The sequence below is a fragment of the Colletotrichum higginsianum genome, chromosome 12 (genome assembly GCF_001672515.1).
Source record: "Colletotrichum higginsianum IMI 349063 chromosome 12, whole genome shotgun sequence".
Taxonomy (NCBI): domain Eukaryota; kingdom Fungi; phylum Ascomycota; class Sordariomycetes; order Glomerellales; family Glomerellaceae; genus Colletotrichum; species Colletotrichum higginsianum.
This window is the reverse complement of record NC_030964.1, coordinates 496,860-514,712: the sequence shown is the minus strand read 5'-3', so window position 1 is coordinate 514,712 and position 17,853 is coordinate 496,860. Positions and strand designations below refer to the sequence as shown.

The 17,853-nt window shown below is 49.3% G+C and overlaps 8 protein-coding genes across 8 annotated transcripts; 2 read left to right on the top strand and 6 right to left on the bottom strand.

Annotated features, from left to right (window-relative positions):
* Window positions 1-208: 208 nt before the first annotated feature.
* CH63R_14632 (uncharacterized protein) lies at window positions 209-931 on the bottom strand (the record flags this gene model as incomplete). The annotated part of the gene is made up of 3 exons (XM_018309606.1): window positions 209-545; window positions 605-757; window positions 804-931. The coding sequence occupies 3 exons, from the start codon at window positions 929-931 to the stop codon at window positions 209-211; spliced, it is 618 nt and encodes a 205-aa protein (XP_018150578.1).
* A 338-nt stretch (window positions 932-1,269) lies between these two features.
* Window positions 1,270-2,915, top strand: CH63R_14631 (uncharacterized protein; the record flags this gene model as incomplete). Its single annotated transcript, XM_018309605.1, has 5 exons — window positions 1,270-1,553; window positions 1,659-1,892; window positions 2,432-2,541; window positions 2,726-2,756; window positions 2,804-2,915. 5 exons carry the CDS (start codon window positions 1,270-1,272, stop codon window positions 2,913-2,915), a joined length of 771 nt encoding a protein of 256 aa, XP_018150577.1.
* Window positions 2,916-5,247: 2,332 nt separating this feature from the next.
* On the bottom strand, window positions 5,248-6,273 carry CH63R_14630 (uncharacterized protein; the record flags this gene model as incomplete). Its single annotated transcript, XM_018309604.1, has 1 exon — window positions 5,248-6,273. One exon carries the CDS (start codon window positions 6,271-6,273, stop codon window positions 5,248-5,250), a length of 1,026 nt encoding a protein of 341 aa, XP_018150576.1.
* A 1,006-nt stretch (window positions 6,274-7,279) lies between these two features.
* Window positions 7,280-7,654, bottom strand: CH63R_14629 (uncharacterized protein; the record flags this gene model as incomplete). The annotated part of the gene is made up of 1 exon (XM_018309603.1): window positions 7,280-7,654. The coding sequence occupies one exon, from the start codon at window positions 7,652-7,654 to the stop codon at window positions 7,280-7,282; it is 375 nt and encodes a 124-aa protein (XP_018150575.1).
* A 1,239-nt stretch (window positions 7,655-8,893) lies between these two features.
* Window positions 8,894-10,988, bottom strand: CH63R_14628 (uncharacterized protein; the record flags this gene model as incomplete). Its single annotated transcript, XM_018309602.1, has 6 exons — window positions 8,894-8,967; window positions 9,022-9,038; window positions 9,088-9,797; window positions 9,858-10,115; window positions 10,173-10,837; window positions 10,883-10,988. The coding sequence occupies 6 exons, from the start codon at window positions 10,986-10,988 to the stop codon at window positions 8,894-8,896; spliced, it is 1,830 nt and encodes a 609-aa protein (XP_018150574.1).
* Window positions 10,989-12,571: 1,583 nt separating this feature from the next.
* Window positions 12,572-14,085, bottom strand: CH63R_14627 (uncharacterized protein; the record flags this gene model as incomplete). Its single annotated transcript, XM_018309601.1, has 3 exons — window positions 12,572-12,860; window positions 13,297-13,647; window positions 14,033-14,085. The coding sequence occupies 3 exons, from the start codon at window positions 14,083-14,085 to the stop codon at window positions 12,572-12,574; spliced, it is 693 nt and encodes a 230-aa protein (XP_018150573.1).
* Window positions 14,086-14,895: 810 nt separating this feature from the next.
* Window positions 14,896-15,698, bottom strand: CH63R_14626 (uncharacterized protein; the record flags this gene model as incomplete). Its single annotated transcript, XM_018309600.1, has 2 exons — window positions 14,896-15,260; window positions 15,464-15,698. The coding sequence occupies 2 exons, from the start codon at window positions 15,696-15,698 to the stop codon at window positions 14,896-14,898; spliced, it is 600 nt and encodes a 199-aa protein (XP_018150572.1).
* Window positions 15,699-17,168: 1,470 nt separating this feature from the next.
* CH63R_14625 (uncharacterized protein) lies at window positions 17,169-17,468 on the top strand (the record flags this gene model as incomplete). The annotated part of the gene is made up of 1 exon (XM_018309599.1): window positions 17,169-17,468. One exon carries the CDS (start codon window positions 17,169-17,171, stop codon window positions 17,466-17,468), a length of 300 nt encoding a protein of 99 aa, XP_018150571.1.
* Between the last annotated feature and the right edge of the window lie 385 nt (window positions 17,469-17,853).

Genomic DNA, 17,853 nt, shown 5'->3' with positions numbered 1-17,853 from the left:
CATGACGCACACGGGACCATGCAGTCGGTGACAGTCAATGTTGCGGTGCTCGTTGGTAGAGGGCGGTCCGTCTCCGCTAGCCCGCTCAAGGAGGTTGCGGACTGCCCGTCAGTATCGTTCGGCGGTACGGTGCTCATTGTGCCTGCCGCAGCCGCGCTCGCCGGAGGCGCACCGGCAGGCGGCGCGACAGACGTGACTTCATTTCCAGTTAGAGTGTAGGCGTTGTCGCAGCTGTGCCACCGACGTCGGAGTTCTGGGCGCCCACTGTGGTGGGCGCGGACGGAGGCGCTACCAGGGGTTGGGTAGTGGCTGCGGCAGCCGGCGCAGGAGTCGGTCCTGTCTGTGCGGGCCCGGTTGGAAGGACGGCCGCCGTCAACGTATGAGCACCAGCCACCGCCGCATCAGTGGTGGTGGTCTGGAAACCAGTGGTTGCTGCTGTTAAGGCAACAGTGCCACTCTGATCGAGACTGACCGCGCCAATGTTACCCCGCCCGTTCGTGATCTCAACATGGCTGCAGGTCAATGCCGCCTGCCCCGCACACTGCCTGTGCCATGTAAGCAACACTGCGAGATAAGCGAGCCACACACCTACTAGATTATGTACGAGTCGCCATTAGGCAAGTCCACCAGTACAGACAGCTGGGCAAGCTCAAAGTCCGCGCATTGGATGGCGTCAAATGACCAGTTGATGGGCAGGAACTCGGAATCTGCGAACCGCAGGGTTGCCGTGCAGCAGCCGGCCCAGGGGTTGTCGATCCTGCCGTGTTCTTAGTTAGAGTACATCGGAACGCGCTGATACTGACCTTGCGGAAAGCGAGGCGCCTGCCTCGACGGATATGGGAGGATCCCAAGTGCAAATGGCTGGAAACCCATTTATCGAGAGAACACTGGGGATCAGTGCAACGAAGGAAATCAGATTGAAGAACTTCATGGTGGGGTTGGGCTGTCGGGGTCGCTCAAGTCCAAGGGCTTCGCGGAGACATCAGGTGTTAAATATGGTCGCCGCCTAAGTGGTACTATGTTTCTGTGAAACAGCAACTTGAAGTTCGGAGAAAGGAATCCAAATCTCGTCAATGCGCGTGCTAAAAACAGACAGCGTTTAAATCGCTTAACCAGGCGCTTAAGATGGTTGTCATCCTGCCATTTCGGCGGGCCCTTCGCAGATGTATATTCTATGCGAGAGAATGGAGGCCACGACGCTAGCCTCTGCCACACTCAACTGCCCATCCGCTAGAATTCACTCACTTACTTGACGCTGTCGTCTTCGTTATGTCTAACCCTCTCAATTTCGGCGATATGTCCACGGATGATTTACTCCAACTCCTGACATACACGAACTCTACGCCTCCAGTGGAGACCGGCAAACCAAGCCCGCGGCAGGATTACCTTGGCTATACCAGTCTTCCGTCATATCCTACAAACAGCACTGTGACGCTGGATTACCCTTCCACCACCACTCAGCAGCCTCCGAACAAGACTGAGACTTGGGCCGGCTACGCAGCCAACCCGCCGCCTGGGTATGGTCAAGTCCCTGTCGATCCGGCAGAGAAACGGTACGTGAAGCGGAACCGTCTGCCGTGCACTTTATACTGACTGAACAGAAACATACTTGCGAGTCTTGACCGGATTGAAGCTGTCATAGAATGAATTCATGACAGTCAAAGCAGACAGGACGCGCGCCTCACAAAGCTGGAAGACAAGGTCGACGAAATCAAGGAAGAGTTGGCTGAGATGAATCAGCATCTGACGGAACAAGAGATGAACTGCAGTCGCTGTGGTTGTGACAGTGGAGACGAGTCCGACGACGCTACTGAGGACGACTTGAGTGAGAACGCCGCAAACGGTGATGTGGAGGGCGGCAATGACTATGAGACCCATGAGTTGTGTAACATGTATGATCTCTACTAGTTTGGGCTCGCAAGGTTCCGTTCACTAGGGTAGTTTTCCTTCGATTGGAAGTAGATTTTAACAGCTTTCTGCATTCAAAATCCATTCGTGTGTATTGTCAACTCCGAGTCAGGTATTAATAGGGCCGCCGTGCCCGTCTCCACATGACTCCTCGACGTGACGTGTGTCAACCGACGATGTCGAGGGAAAAGCCCCTGCCTAAATTGCCGTCCTCCCCATTGAGGCCAAGACCACTTGTGCCATCCAGACCCGTCAGACCTAGGAGGCCGTCACAAGGTCTATTCGATGAGCCGACTGCAGATCATGTTGCCCCTCATGACCCCTTTCCGTACGACAGACAGTCCCAATCAAGCTGGGGCAGCCGGGGCAGCAGTAAAGGCACTCAGCAACAGTCTTTGCTCATCACACAACTTCAAGCGCAGGTCCTTTCCCTTCAGTCTCAACTAGAGGAGAGCCAAAGGGAAAATCTCAAGCAGAAAAGAATGATCGACTTACACGACTGCACTTTAGCTAATTTGTGTAGCTATATCACGATTACTGTTTCGGACTTCCAGGAAGAACAGAAGAGTTTCACGGAGGATGGAGGAGAGATTCCCCTTGCGTACACCAATTACAACACGGATATTGCTAGAAGTGCGTGCAATCTATTTTAAGCTCAGACCATGCTGGATCCCGGGGGGTGGGCTTTTCATATATACTTCGTTGCGCCGCCTAAGACGATTTGAAGGCCAGTCAGTCAGCCCCAAGCCACTTGATGTATTGAAATTACCATAGCCTGCTCTTATTATCATTAGCTTCTTGAAAACGACTCTGATAGCCTGCAGTGCTTATGTGCTCGCAAAGCTCGCGTGAGTGTATTAGTAATGCTTGAAGTCACGTTACTAATTGCCACAAGACTTGACAAAGGAGAGAAGTACTATGCTCAGAATCAAAGACAAGAGACCTATCACGAGCACCGGAGGAAGAGGCGCACAAGTCGCAGATACTCTTCGTCGAGCTTGTACTAAACAGGCATAACCGACCGCATACGAGCTTGGGGACATTTGGTTTCTTTGTGGTCTATCGACTTTTGATGATTCGGAAAGACAAGCATTGTATGCATCACAGCATAGATTTTTTTCATGACTTCTGCTTGGTTTGAGTAGTTGAACGATGTGGGTTTTTGATTAAATGTGTTTGACTTGGGCAAATATCCGAACTTCCAATTACGTATGATGATATGTGGCAGTGTGACTTTGATCGCAAAAGTTAAGCGCTATGGTTTCTCCGCAGACAAGCATATTGTGCGTCTGAATCAATGCGTGCAATGTAGTAAATCACATTCTTCAGCTCGAACAGAAAACGGAGCAACAAGAACATCAAACAAAGAAAATGCGTTGTAGCCTCTTGATCATTCATGTCACGTTATAGTAAGTCTCTACGCATTGGTTGCAGCGCAGTCCAGACGAACATCGAGTAGACCTTCGGTGCTGGAAACCCGCATAATTTCAGAAACTATGTACACTGGAGACATCACCCTTAGTGCTAAAAAATCATGCTGTCCTCGCTATCATCGAAGCCTTGAATACCGTCCAAGCCGCGGCGTAGACTATTTCTATCCCCAGGAAAGCTCAGCAATGTAGATCTCGTCCTGATGCTTGACCCATTCATCGAAAACGGATCAGAAGAGTCCATGGCGGCATTGAAGTTGTATCCTTGGTATTGGTCGCTCAGCTTAGTGTCCCCGGATTGAACTCTATTCAAACCTGATGAAAAGTGTCGTCCGTCCATTTGTTGCGATTGTGTCTGTAAAGAATCAATTCCTATCTCTTCCTGCTCGGATTTGACTAGACTGTTAGGCACTTGCCACGGTAAGTACGATGGCAATTCTGAGCGCACATCGCGGACGCTCGAGATTCTCTGAGGTCCGCTGAAGCTTGGAATGTATGTATTTGAGAATGTCGGAGAAAGACTGCTTCGTTGGCTGTATATTCTCTTCAGTCTATTGCCTTCACTGTGAGATATGTTCCTTGTCATGACGGATGGATGCCCCTGAGATGACGACAGTCTTTGAAGTTCACGGTCAGCCCGAGTGGGCAGTCTGGGGATCCAATAATTGTTCTGTTGAGAGCTTCGCGGGTTACGTGGGTCGCGTTGGTTGCTCGGTTCGAGATGTTGACTGGGTAAGTAGCCAGTTGTTCCGTTCTCGCTCGGCATGAAAGCAGATGATGATTGAAGTGAGTATCCATGTGATACACCTTGAATTAAAGAAGAACTCGCGTTCGGATGTCTTTCTAACGTGGAAAGAGGCATGCTTGAGGTTGAGATTCTTTGAAGTTGGAAGCCTTGGAGCGGAAAATGGCCAGATCTTGGGGGTTGTAAAGGATCAGCGTTTCTTGTAGCTATTGCTCCCTGGAAAGTGTGATTCACTCTATGTCCAGCGTCCCTTTCAGTCTGTGTAGCGGAGATTTGCGTGAACGGACTAACTCTAGGCGATAGCTCGCAACTTGGTTGATGGATTCCGGCTCGAACTCTTGGTAAAGGATCGTGGTCAAATTGAAGTGGCGTGATCTCTGAGCAGGTCTCATTGTTCAACTTCGCTGTCATTTCTAAGACATGAGAAGATGAGCACTTCTCGGAGAGCGTATCTCGCATGACGACGTCGTGCCCTTGATCTTCATCGAGGCCGGTGCCTGACATTAGCACATCCCCCACATTGTGAAGCCCATTTGCTTCCACATTCCTGGGACATTGAAAGTCAGACAGTCCAGTCATCGGAGCAGACCTAGGGCATCCAGCCATCTTTTCTGTGTTGATGTCTATCACTGGTATGGACGCATCTAGCTGAAACGAGGGAAGCCCGAAGAAAACGTTGATGAAGTCCTTTTGAATGCGAATAACCGAAAACGCGTTGCCAGCATCATTCGAAACCAGGCGGGGAAGGAAAAGAATCTCTTGTATCCGCTGGTAAATCTGGGTGTGCGGACGGCCCCAGCGACGAACTATTTTGGCGAGAAAGTGAGCTTCTTCGTCTGGTGGCAGTCCCCCTTTTGGAAAGTCGAAAGGCTGCGTTTGCATCAGACAGCCTTGCGCGATACCGTGGCTCCTGAAGCCAAGTAAGTAGGCCCGCCGAAAGAAAAGCGACTGGCAAGCGACGTCGACACGGGATACATACGCTTTGCCGCTGCTGACACGTGGGCTGTCTGTGTGCTGCAGATACGGAAATTGGCGGATGGCTGCTTGCATTAGCTGATTGTAGGCCATTTCGAAAGAGGACGGCCCCGTCCCATGTTGAAATTGCCCTTCTGAGATTTCTATTACAAGGCGAGCGGACGGGTCCCAGAACTCACGGAGCTGCTGTTAGAGCGTCCCTTTCTCATGCGCGTGGTCCGACAGCAAATGAATCTTCAAAATTTGAGCAGCCGTGCTGAGAATTTTAATGTACTCATGGAAAGACTTCAGACTGGGTATGAGGACTGGCATGTTAAGCACGATGTACTCAATCCTTGCTCGCCAGTGTTCGTCGGTCACCATGGAAAAGAGTCTCCCTGAACGAAACCCTCGCTGAATGAATTGACGGTCCGCAGTACTCGTTGGTAAACGTTCCTCAAGTGTTCGAATCGTATTGATGTCCATAGAATGTTGGACATATTCCACACCATCTGTCAAAGCGACGTATACTTGTTCAATATGTTGCATGTACTTCGTCACTTCCGCGTCCAGATGATGCCACGACAAGTATTTGTACATCATGCCAAGTTTTAGTCCTTGCAATAAACTAGGAAAGTCCTTAAATCTATCCAGCGTAATTTGGATCTCGGGGCGTACTTCTATATCCGCCATCGACTTCCGCTTCATGGGTCCCAGTCGTACAGTGAACTGTCTCTCAATGTCCTCATCGCAGCTCACTTGAGACTCTCTCAGCTTGACGTATATGTCTCCATCTGACCATTCTTTCTCATGGCTGTACCAATCGGGTTGACTTTGTATGAACCCCGTCTCATTGTGGATAAAGTTTGGCCAGCTGTCGGTAACGTGCAGTCGGACAACCCATGTGAGGACATCACCTGATCTTTTGGCTGCTTCAATTCGATGACGACCCTGGATATAGTAGACGTCGTGGTTGTATACTTGAGGGTATGGACTATCTGAGAGGGTGGCTTGGAGTCGTTCCTCTGGAAGGCGCAAACCCAAGAGTATCTCCTGCAAGCTTTCCTCGAGGATGATGCCATCGATTTGATTGTTTGTCCTGTCGGAATCAATCTGGTGACCGCCAAAAACGGAAGCCAAGTAATCACAACGATCTGGGTCGTATATGCGTTGCCCCAGCTCCAGGATCCTGAGGCGATCAAGGGCGACTTCGACAATTCCTACAAGGCGGATCATGATGAAGCATTGAAACGCATCGTATGGATTATTCATTATGAAGAGGCCAGGGAAAGCATAGATAAATACATAGACATGTGCTCTTGAGCTCTTACTTGCACAAAAACGCCAACCAGCATTCGCAATCCACAATACACATAACCATCTCCACACGATCTCTTTACTTGATCCTCTAACAGAATCAGGATAACTGAATGGGACTTTCCACTGAACCAGAAGCATTTTTGGGCATACCGACCCAAGTCGAGGCCTGCTCAACACTGGCTACACGTAAACGTGTGAGTCGGAGTGCTCGGACTTTGCTCATACAAGCACAGTTTCGGCAATAACCGCAACCTTTCCGCCTTGACTTGTCTTCGAGGGGATTTCCAGGACCAATTGTAAGGGGCACTTCAAGAAGCAGTGTTGATTTCCGAGGGGCTGGGAGGTTTTTGCCGGGAGTTGAGAAAATGTAGCGAAGGGGCGCGTGGCTCTCGAGAGTTCCCAGATTGCTTCTTAGATTTCGGCACGAGTGGCAGACATCGTCTTCGAAGTTGGCTAAGTTGACGAGCCTAAGAGTGCAGTTTCTGGGTGTCTTGCGACCTTTTGGACAGCTGGACAGAGGCTTACTGTACCACGCTCAATGACCGCAGGTCCAGGCGTTCATTTCAAAAAAGCACATCTGGTGAAAATTCCATTAGCTATTGCTCGTCCGTAATAATGTAACTTCTTACAACTATTTGAGTCGGTATGTATACGACTGAGGCAAGCGGAACAAAATTGTAAGAAGAAGAAAGGTTGCAATGGTGCAAATCGCCAGGGCAAAGTAAGCAAACAGAGAAGGCCAGAAGTTCTGCAGGACACGAAGAAGCAAAGGAAAAATAACAGTCAGAAGGGTGATGAGCATAGAAAGCATGTTTGCGTCTGAAGAACGACCGAGCTGTTGCGATTGAGACACCCTTATATCTACATGAACAACGATTTCTATCTCCTATCCACTCTTTGGTAAGCTCCAGGCCGGTATGACCTAATGCCTCTTGTTCTCGTCCCTGTAGTGGTTGTCAAATGGAGACCCTAGGATGATGATAATTGGAATGAATCCTTGGCCGAGACAACGTTGCATAACTCTTCCGGTGTACGTATGGGTGACCAATTCCCTATTCTCGTTTACATCGAAATATGCTAGGCTGGATTGGTCGGTGCAAAGTACATTCGACTGAGGCGAAGCCGTGTCGCTCAACGAGGCAGGCATATACACATTGAGACCCTCGTTCCACGCAGAAGCAGAGGCCATGAACATGACTTTAACATTATTCTCGTTGGACATTGAGCTGAGATACCAATCCTTGTGATCTTCATTTTTGAAGAGCGGCCGCATATTCGGAGCGCGGGGGGAAAACATTGTCGATAAATACGGAACAGGGAGGTATGAGAGCCCGGGCGAGTAAGGGAACAGAAAGTTGTGATGGCTCTCATATGGTCCATATAATTCGTCCCGCCTGTGGACTTTGCCAGCCCAAGTCATGAGGTAGGTTTCATCAGCGTTGGTGGCTGTAATTGTTGTTGTCACAGCGTGTATGGGTATGACTGCAAGCCAAATGTAGATTTTTGTTCCCTCCCGATTATCAGACCGAGGGTTTTCTATTCTATATTTGAGTTTGCGAAGATCGTTTCCAATGATGATGGCTTTATGTCCGTCTTTGATCTTCGCGTTGATCCACTCCAGATGCTCTGGCATGTCTCTTAGAAGATGTGGATATCTGTGTTTCGTTTCTAGGGATATCCTCGTGGTCAAGCAAGCTGCCAAGATAAAAGCAGAGGCATCTGTCGCAGAAAGCTGACTGAGTATGCCTTCTAGGACCGGATGCACACGCAGACAGAGGTCATGAATGTTCATGTTGATACCGCGTCTCGATTCGGAACGTCAACTAAGTCGGGTGGCTGGAATGGTTCTTGCGCTGCAGCAATCAGATACAGTTGCAATGACTACAAATCGCTGCGGAATGGCGTTGAGAGACCAAAGATTACAATCTGCGAGGAGAGAGAGAGCGGAACAAGTACGAACAGTGGTGTGATATAGGAACATAGCTTTTTATACGGCAGGTATACAGGGCGGAGAGAGAGAAGGTCAACAAGAGAAGTAAAACATGAAGGCAGACCAAGACGCTCGATCAAAGAGAGAAGAAATCCATCGAAGAGAAAGATCGATGGAAAAGGGAAACGCACGACGAGAGACGGAAAGACTCGAGGGAGAGGGGGCTGAGCGGACAGGGTAAGACCTGAGGGACGAGAGAAAGACGAGGGGAGGAAAAGATAAGGGGAGAAGGAAAGACGAGGGGAGAGGGAAAGACGAAAGGAGGGGAAAGATGAGAGATGGCAGGCACTCAGGGACAGGTGGTTGCCCCTGAGTGCCTGCCGTCCTTATTGAGCGGAGAGGGCATGTGTAACCATGGATGGTCCAATGCGTCAAGTGTCACCCTATTATCCCAAGATGAATGATGATACAAACTCAGATAACACAAACTCGCTGCTTGAATGCCTTGACATTCTCGTCTGTATACAATTCTGCTCCAAGAGACATGTGCAATGAGGGCAGTGGTACGCAGAAAAATGGAATTTTGGTATAGATGCTGCACTAATGCTAGGAACTCGGGATGGGTCCCAGATTCGTTGGGTCCAGTTGCATATCCACGCAGATTGCATATTTGAACGGACCTAGTTCTGGGGGCACAATTTTGAACTATTTGCCGAAAAAAGCTATTTTGTTACTATTGAGAGCATTGTATCTGTGTTAAAATTAGCAAAGATGTGAGATGACAGTATGTCTAGACTCACTGTATTGGGAAAATGTTTTGTCTCAATACTTTGAAACACTTGCGTGCATTTTGGAACTTCACAACCGTTTCGTCAGGTCGGACGACTGCGCCTGGCAAACATCTCAGGATATCACCGCCCAGAATCTTCTCAATTTCCTGCAGAATGCGTCCTTCTTCGACGTACTTCCAGTAGCGAGTGCGCAGTGGCCTTCTGGTGCGTAGTCCTGTCGCTTTCCATATCACCATGCTCATAGCCGTACTGGGAGAATCTGGGTTGTGCTGTCCTTGTTGGACAGGCTCTATGGGTTTTTGCTGGAGGTTATCTTCCTTGACCCCTTTCCCTGCTTTGTTGTTGGACTCTAGGCTCTTTTGCTTCGACTGCGCCTGTTTCGCTCGACTACTAAATTGTGCATTTGAGGCTGCCCTTTTTTTCTTTTGCTCTGTCGTCTCGATTGCAAGCTGAACCTTAAATTCTTTCGCCGTCTCGACCAGGAGCCTCCTATGTTGATAGCTATGCGATTGGCAAAGGACCTTGATCTCGTTAATCTCATTAAATAATTCTTTTAATGAGCATGAGGGCGGAGTTGGCTGAGGCATGCTCAGTTTGCTTTCGGAAAGTGGATTGCATTCCATATTCATTTGGATTAGACGGGCTTTCTGTTCGGTTCTGAGAGGCGACCCAGTGTCGTTCAACGCCATGTCCAGCTGGCCAAAATCACGACCGCTAGTCTTAGAGTACCTCCGCAGGTCACTAGACAGACAGTGATGATGCCCTTCCGTGCAACTCACCTCGCTAGTGCCACTCAGATACGATGATGCAACTGTTGATTGAGGGCTATCGACGACGTCGAAGTCCATCTGCTGTGTATGATCGGGGAGGAAACTGGATGGCACTCCCCAGTGGATGAGAAACCTACGGAAGTATCTCTCCCTCAACTCAGGTCCCGTAGGCCATTGTCTACAGTGCTTAAGATTTGATTCGAGGTAACGGTCCAGGGCATAAGCGCAGAGAAAAGCGCAATACGAATCGTCAGTGTAGGGTCCAAGCTAAAAAGCATTAGCAACAAGTCAAAGCTTTGGAGGGCTTCGAAAGGTGAATCGTACCTCAAGAGACCGCCTGTCGAGGTTAAAGGATCCTCCAGAGACTTCAGAGGCAAGAGCCTCTATTCTTGAAGCCCAATAATGAATGGACTCCTCCTCCATCCCGAAGGCATTGAACTTCCGTGTGCCCAGATGGACGACTGCGATAACCCAGTGATTCGTATTTGTACTCGACATCTGGTCAGATGCGTTAACGTTGATGGGCAAGATGAGCCCGTCCACGTCCATGGAGAATGCTTTGAACACAGGATACGGAAAAACTTCCTTGAGCTTCAAATGCAAAGGGTCGACGACAAAGAATCTGGAGTCTTCGGTGATCATACGAAGAAGGTGAAAAAGAATTGTATCGTCGACGAAGGTGCCCGGAATGAACTGACTGAGCCTTTGTCTGAAATGTGATTCGTTCTGGCAATATAGCTTCCTGGCGTCGACGCATTCAACCGCAATGTTGATCAACTTGTTGATTGATTTTATGTGGCTGTTGTGGTCTGTGTAAGAGCAGGTCTCGATAAGTTCATCATCCTGGAGGGCCTCTCCATTGGAATCGAGCGAGAGGATACCTGGAGATTCAGTGTCGCTCGCAAGGCCAACGGCGATACTGGGCTGTTTGTCCAAGTTAGGAGCGGGAACTGGTTGGGTGTTGGAGACACCATTGATGCCAATGGTAGCTAGGACAGTTTGCCCGGTTCATCGCCGAGTACGATGGAATCCACAGTCCAGGCCAACAGGCGCTATTTCGAGCACTAGACTGTCATCCAGGCCTCCGATTCCGTGAGTATATCCTCTACGGGAGAGAGTACCAAAGCGCAGTATCTTCATGCGTGAGATTTCTCCTCGAGTCCGGCGTGGATCCTACCCGTTTAATAAAATACTCCCAGCTTGATAGGGGCACCGAAGCAGTCCACCCAATCATTGGCGCCTGTATGTCCCGCAACACGGCCATCCTGAGCTACTTGTGGGAATACTAAGACGGAATCCTAAGGCCTACGCTGAAATTGTTGGTTGCCGCTCTGTATCAATTAGTCTTTGAAGGTTTCAGGGCAGGCTTTGACTTTTTGATCAACTATTGAGACGATGTCGTGGCAGATGTCACCTGCGACGTAACAGCAATTGTGAAGACTCTATCCCAAACTAAAGATCGGTACTTTGCAGTTGGTATTCTTCAACTAGTTCAGAGGCATGGTATGATGCTTTCCCAGATGGATGCCCACTTCATTTTCCTCACCGCTGTCAACTTGGGCCACTTTGAAGTTGCAAAACAACTTCTGGCAGCTCAAAACATCAACCTGACTAGACGAACAGGTGGAAACACCCTCCTTCATGGCCTCATTTCTATGTCCCATGACTTTCCAAACATGGAGTCCAAGATCTCTTTTATTCTTAGCATCTCCGCTAACAAGGATCAATTGTTTTGGAATATAGGCTATTTGAACGATTTAGGTTTGACAGCCCTCTAATGCGCCGTCATTATACCAAGCGAGAAGCGACCTGCGAGCCCCGGCGTGTTCGACACTATTCTTGAGCACTTCAGCGAGCCAAAATACTTGAATGCGCAGCTTAATGCTCATTCTTGCACGACAAGGGCAGGGTATACAGCGCTGCACTTTGCCGTATGTTCACTTTGCCGTATGTTGTGGCAACCTTGATGCTGTGAAGGGGTTGGTCCAGAAACCTGGAATCGAGACTAGTCTCCAGTCCAGTCAAGGGGAGACTCCAATCGACTTATGTGTCGATATTGCACAACAGTATCCGACGGAAAAACAGACAGGCTTCCAGGCGAGAAAGGCTCTGAGGAACCGGAGTGCTGTCAACATGGCTATTCTTGATCTACTCCTCGACACAGAAAGCGAAGGGCCAATCGCGAAATACTCTTCGTTGCTTTGCCGAAAAACCGAGGACGAATTCACCTTGGTGGATGCCGCGAAGGGTACTTGGTAATTACGGAATTAAGCTGCGAGGTATGAGTACTCTATTTCAGGTCCAACTTTGAATAGCCAAGCTAACATCATCGACATCTGACAGAGTTTTGACCAAAACTGACATGCTCTTCCCGAAGTCTGGTGGAAGAGACCCCAATAAGGGGCATTGTGGCTTTCAGCAGTGACGTTTCAGTCTTGCCTGTGGATTTGAGAATGCTGTTTGATTTATGCTGCATAAAGAAGGAAAGTAAATCAGCCAGTCATGCAACATAACAATCCACATCACTGTGCTCGAAAAGGTCTTTTCCCTCCAATAATAGGCGAAACATCTCTGTGGCCCAAGGCACTGGAACCATGTGAAACATATGGTTGATTAATCATGACATCGCCAGTGCAAGGAACAGGCAGTACTCACGGCAGGCTTTCCTCTGAACTGTCATCCAGAGCAACATCGTCAGCACAATGGCGACGTACAAACTGGAATTACAAATCGTTCCGGCACTTTGAGATGCCTTTGTAGTAGTCTTCCGGTTCCGCATCTATCATCGCATCGCCCACCTCAACATCGAACAGCTTGGCACTGTCAAAGACGGCGCCGACTACAGCGACGACCGTGCCTCCTTGCCCGAAGTAGTATTCGATAACTGCCCACGCCTCAGTTGGCTGGAGATGTTCAACCACGGCGGCTTTTCGAGGGATTTCCCCTAAGGATAGGCAGTCCGTCACAGCGCCCATGAGCAAGACAATGGATGTTTGGAGGACCTTATTAGTCCTGAATCGAGTCCTTAATGATTCTGAGAAATGGCTGGGCAAGTCCTTAAACTCTGTATACCATAATTTCTAACCGGAAGGAGTGAGACTAGTCAAGAATTCATGCTGTATCAGGGCCTGTTCACTTAGTTTCATTAACATGCGCGGGCTCAAGAAGCCCTCAAGGTACGCGTTGCAAGTACAGCCAAATCTAGCCCTTATGCGCTGCTCCGTCGACGGCTCCTGGATACCTTAAAGCAGTAGAAGGCATGCAACTGAATCCCTATTGAAGCCATCGAATTTATCCTCCATCAATTGCATCCGAGCGAGCCTATGAGGGCTTTGAACTCTGCGAATCTACAGCTGCGCCCGCAAAGCTTCCAATGGCGTATAGCCTGCGTAATTATCGGCATTGGGAAATGATGCGATGATTGGTTGCCGAAGAAGCCATGCCACACATCCAGGCTTGGAGGATTTGGCAGCAACATGTAGAATAGTGTGCGCTACGTCCGTCTAGAGCCTGGAGAGGAAACTCTTCCAGAATTCCTTTTTGCGTATGGGACTTTAAGAACGCGAGCGCATCTTTGTCTGGGAGTGTCTTCACGGCGTAATGTAAAAGGCGATTGCGGCTTGTAATGGGTGGTTTCTGCCTGGGAGTAATTCCGAGCCAACGGGTATCCCACTCGCTTTTCTTGAGTTTGGTGTGTGTGAAATCCTCATTGCATTGGATGACTTCTTGACCAGAGTCGCTGTCGATCATGTCGTCAATCTCCAGCTTTGGATCAGGGTCTTTGTCGCGCGCCAAATGCCTAGATGAGTGTTTTCTGTCGCGAGCCAAGGCAAAACCATGATGTGAGACCGACCCGTCGAAAATATAAGGAGCGGAGAAAGGATGTCACTCCCTCGACTTTGATATGCAGGGGCGTATTACTCGGTTCTGCATTTCCTGCGCCTCCATCATCGTTATAGTGTGCTGCCACTCCTGAAAACGCGTAGTCGGCGTTGTACGGCGGCCTCATGGCCTGTTCGAGGATGTGCAAGACGAGTTTCGAGCCAACTCGCTTTTTTCGATAGTGTCTTTCCACCTTAATATCCTCAATTAAGACGAAATTCCCTTCATTTAATTCTGTTGTCCACACTCCTGAGCCCTTTCGCAGGGCGTGTTTGCGGATTTCTTCCTTCAGGCGCTCTTACCTGTCAAACAAATCAAAGGCAAGGTCCATAGTTTCTTCGTGGGGGGTTTCCATCGTTTCATTGAAGGTTGGTTGGAATGCTTGCCAGCAAATAATGAAACCAACCGCCTTCCCCACTTGTATAGGGGGTTTACTCTCATCAGGATAAATAGTAGCACAAGCCAGAATAGGGGTAAGCCATTTGTAAAGTAGATGTCATCTTTGCTCACTCCCACCTTGCTAGTAATCTTAAGAGAAAGAGCTATAGCCTCCAGGGAATTGTCTAGCACGTAGAAATAGAGAGTTAGAGATCGACTAGGAGTCGGCTAGTGACAACCCTAGCGGTTGGAGTAAGGAGGAGAGCAGCTATTATAATTGTCTTGTTTCAAGTAGGTCATTCAAATCGTTCAGTGTAAGCCTGCATCTTCTGTCCCTAGTGTCAACTATAGAGAGTTTATTCCCAGCCCTTAGTAAGATATAGCTTAGTTGAACGCTAGAATTCATAGGATTCATCAGGTGGTTAAAGCAGACAGTATACAACTGCTAGTTGAGTTCGTAAAAGAAATAAGGATTTTCGCTAATAACTTAGCCCGTATTAGTTGGGGCCTATTAAGTTCAAGCGTAGATAGGAAAGAAGAGTTATTCTATTCATTTCGAAAAAAAAAGCCTATCCCTCAGCCTGTGTAGATATCGACAATCTTTACACCTATTCGCTAAAACGTCGCACTATTAAGAATAACAACATGCATTAATTCCTCCCATCATATGTCAGTCTCAAAAGCATCGTAGCCTACCTCTTACATCCCTGTTTAGCCAAGACGACAGGCACACCTACACTAAACTCTTATTAACCACTACCACCACCTTCCTTTCCCTTCGCGCTGGCTATGCTTTGTCTGCGCCTTGAAGGATCTCTGGGTCGATGGGAATGTTGCGACGACGACGAAGACGACGACGACCACCATCACCAAGTCCACGTTCAACTGTGCTGCTGCCGCCGCCGCCGCCAATCGGCGTCCCACGCGATGACGCCTCAGACCACGCTGCACGCAGTGCCTCTGCCAACCGGTCGATTTCCGAGAGTTCCTCCTCGATATCAATTATCTGGCTGTGCGCCGTCTGCCACCGGTCAGTCGCATCTCTGTATCTTTCGCCGATTTCGGCAAACTCGGCTTCAAAGTCCTTGTCTTGGCCTGGTTTCTCTTGCTCCTGCGGCAGAAGCGACGGCTGAAGCGACGATGGTCCGTCCCCTGCAGAGAGTGAAGACGCAAAACACCAAACGTTAGCTTTTGCTTAGGCTGTGGGGGAAGCTCGGCTTGATGTTGATAGGAGGGGGGATCCAGAAGATCCGGACCAAGGGACCCCGAACAGGGAAACGCGTCACGTCTACCAGTGCTGGTGACAGCGGTGATGCCCCAGAAACAGCAGGCAGAGGAGTACAACTTTCACTTACTAGACACGAAGTCCGTCGTACTGCCATCGACGGCATCGCTGTCAAGCGACGACCAATCTATGCAACCAACGATGATGACACGCCTGTCAGCGCCTGTCATGTCGGTGGTGGGACGTTGATGGATCTCGGATGAGCTTTCCGACACGTGGCTGTCGTTGTCGCTGTCACGCTCCCGCTTGCGCTTGTGCTTATGCTCGTGCTCCTCGTGTCCAAGAGTAGCGCGAGTATGACGCATGGTTGGAGAGATTCATTGGCGATCGATAGTATCGTTGAGGGAAGAGAGACTGTGGCAGATGGAAATCGATGCAGCCAAAGGGTCGAATTCAGAATCGGCTTTGATGCCTACAAGACGACGGCTAGTCGAACAAGTAGCAGAGACGGGAATAGAACAAAAAAACGCTGCAAGTAGTTGTCAAAACAAAGTTGGAGGGATAGAGAAAGACAGATGGAATAGAGAGAAAGACAGAGAGAGTGAGGTTGAAAGAGAGAGTGAGAGCGGTGGGCGTCGGCAAAAATGGAAAAGAGTTCGTCTTCTCCAGCCAAGTCGCCTGGACGACTACACAGCGAACGGGCCCGTTTGGGACGATGTCAACATGGACGCGACGTGAAGCTCGTCTCGTGGTCCCCGTTATTGCTCACGCTTCTGCGTTCCGTCGTTGTTCCAGCCAAATTGAAGCATTTCAAAAAGGTGAAGATGTTGAACTTTCGAATTTCTAGAGATTGTTCGAGTTCTTTTACTTCAATCATACTGAATAACTCATGCTAATTAAGGGCCTTTAAGTTAGGACTTCTACACTCAATTAGTAACCCGACTAAGACTAGCCTTTCAAGGGACATCGCCGCCATAGGCTAGATAGACTTCTTATTACAGCTACATATAACTTAGTAGGTAACTATATTAATTAGCACATACTTTAATATGCTTAGCTACTGCGCCCTCTTGTCTCGAGAAGCCACTCTGGGGTTACACCCTACTTTACATAACCTTCCGTATACCCTTTTCATGACTTTCTACTACACAGATTCCCCTGCTGGGCTTGTCTCTGTCGAGTCACCGCCTTGGCTGCTTTGTTCGGTGCTGCCGTCGCCCTTCTCGAGCTCCAGGAGTTCCGCCGCCAGCATATCGAGCTCCTGGAGGGTCCCGGCGTATATCTCCTTGGGGAGGTCTGTTGTAGGCTATAGTCTGTCGACGAAATATGATCCCAGGATTAGCTTCCGGATAGAGAAATCGTGCTGGAAGCTTGGGACGACGGAAGACCAACGATCCGCACTGCCTCCAGGGAGAGAGACGCTTTCGAGCCTGATAGTTTGGAGCGTTTCCTTGTGTCTCTCTATGAGCGCTAAAAGGTCGCTTCTAGTACAGTAGACGAGCTCTAGGGAAATGGATTGAAGGTGAGGTACAAAGAGCTCCTGCGATAGGCGTGGGAACTGGTATTACTCGTCTCGGCGAAAGAAATATAGACTAAGGGTAGAAAGGGCGGGAAAGAGGCCTATAAACCTGAGGAAGTCTTCCGTCCAGACAGCGCATCATCCTCAACATAACCGGGCGGTAAGTATATGCCATACCTCGCCGTTGAGAAGACACACCAGGTGACTGACAGCAGCAGGAACAGCAGAGTCTACTACTTGCCAGCACGTATCGAGGTGTGCAAAGTCGTCTACCGTGTCCAGGACCTCAAATCGGCACAAACAGCATCTCCAATCCATGCCGAGCTCTATGCAGTCATTGGCCTTCCAAGCAAGCAAGCCCAGTTGTCTGATTGCAGGAAACAGCGTGTCCTACAGCGGCTGCCGCAATGTCATCCAGGCAGCGTGGCTTGCACAACTGAAAGAGGAGCGCTTCAAGGGCAGAGGCAACAACACGCAGCAAGAGGAGATAGGATCAACCCAGACTGGCTTGCTCCACGCTGTTGCAGGCACGCTCCAAGATAACAAAACGCGCGCCGAATACGTTCAGCATATGCTTCCAATCATCATAGCGCAGCCGCAGTCCAACGTCCTCTAGACGACGGCACCACAGGGGGACTATAGGACGTGTGCCCTCCGCGTGATCACAGCAGGAACAAGGCGCAACACAATTCATCGGAATGGAAGATTCAATGGGGCTTTTACGAGTTGTAACGTTGGAGGAAGATTTGTCAGAATGTTGAACTTGAATGTAGGAGGGGCCTTGACTTTTGAACTTTGCCAGTTGAGGTCCGTCCTACTCACTCGGGAGGTGCCTTGTTCGTCACGTCCAAGTATCCACAGGATTATGTTGCGATGCCATCGGCGGAAGGTTTTATCTGCCAGTCCGAGAGGTCCAGGAGTCGCGTAGACGAAGAACGTATCCTACAGACGTATTAATACCATTAATTGCCTGCGTAATGTCCCTCTACCTCCGTCACTTA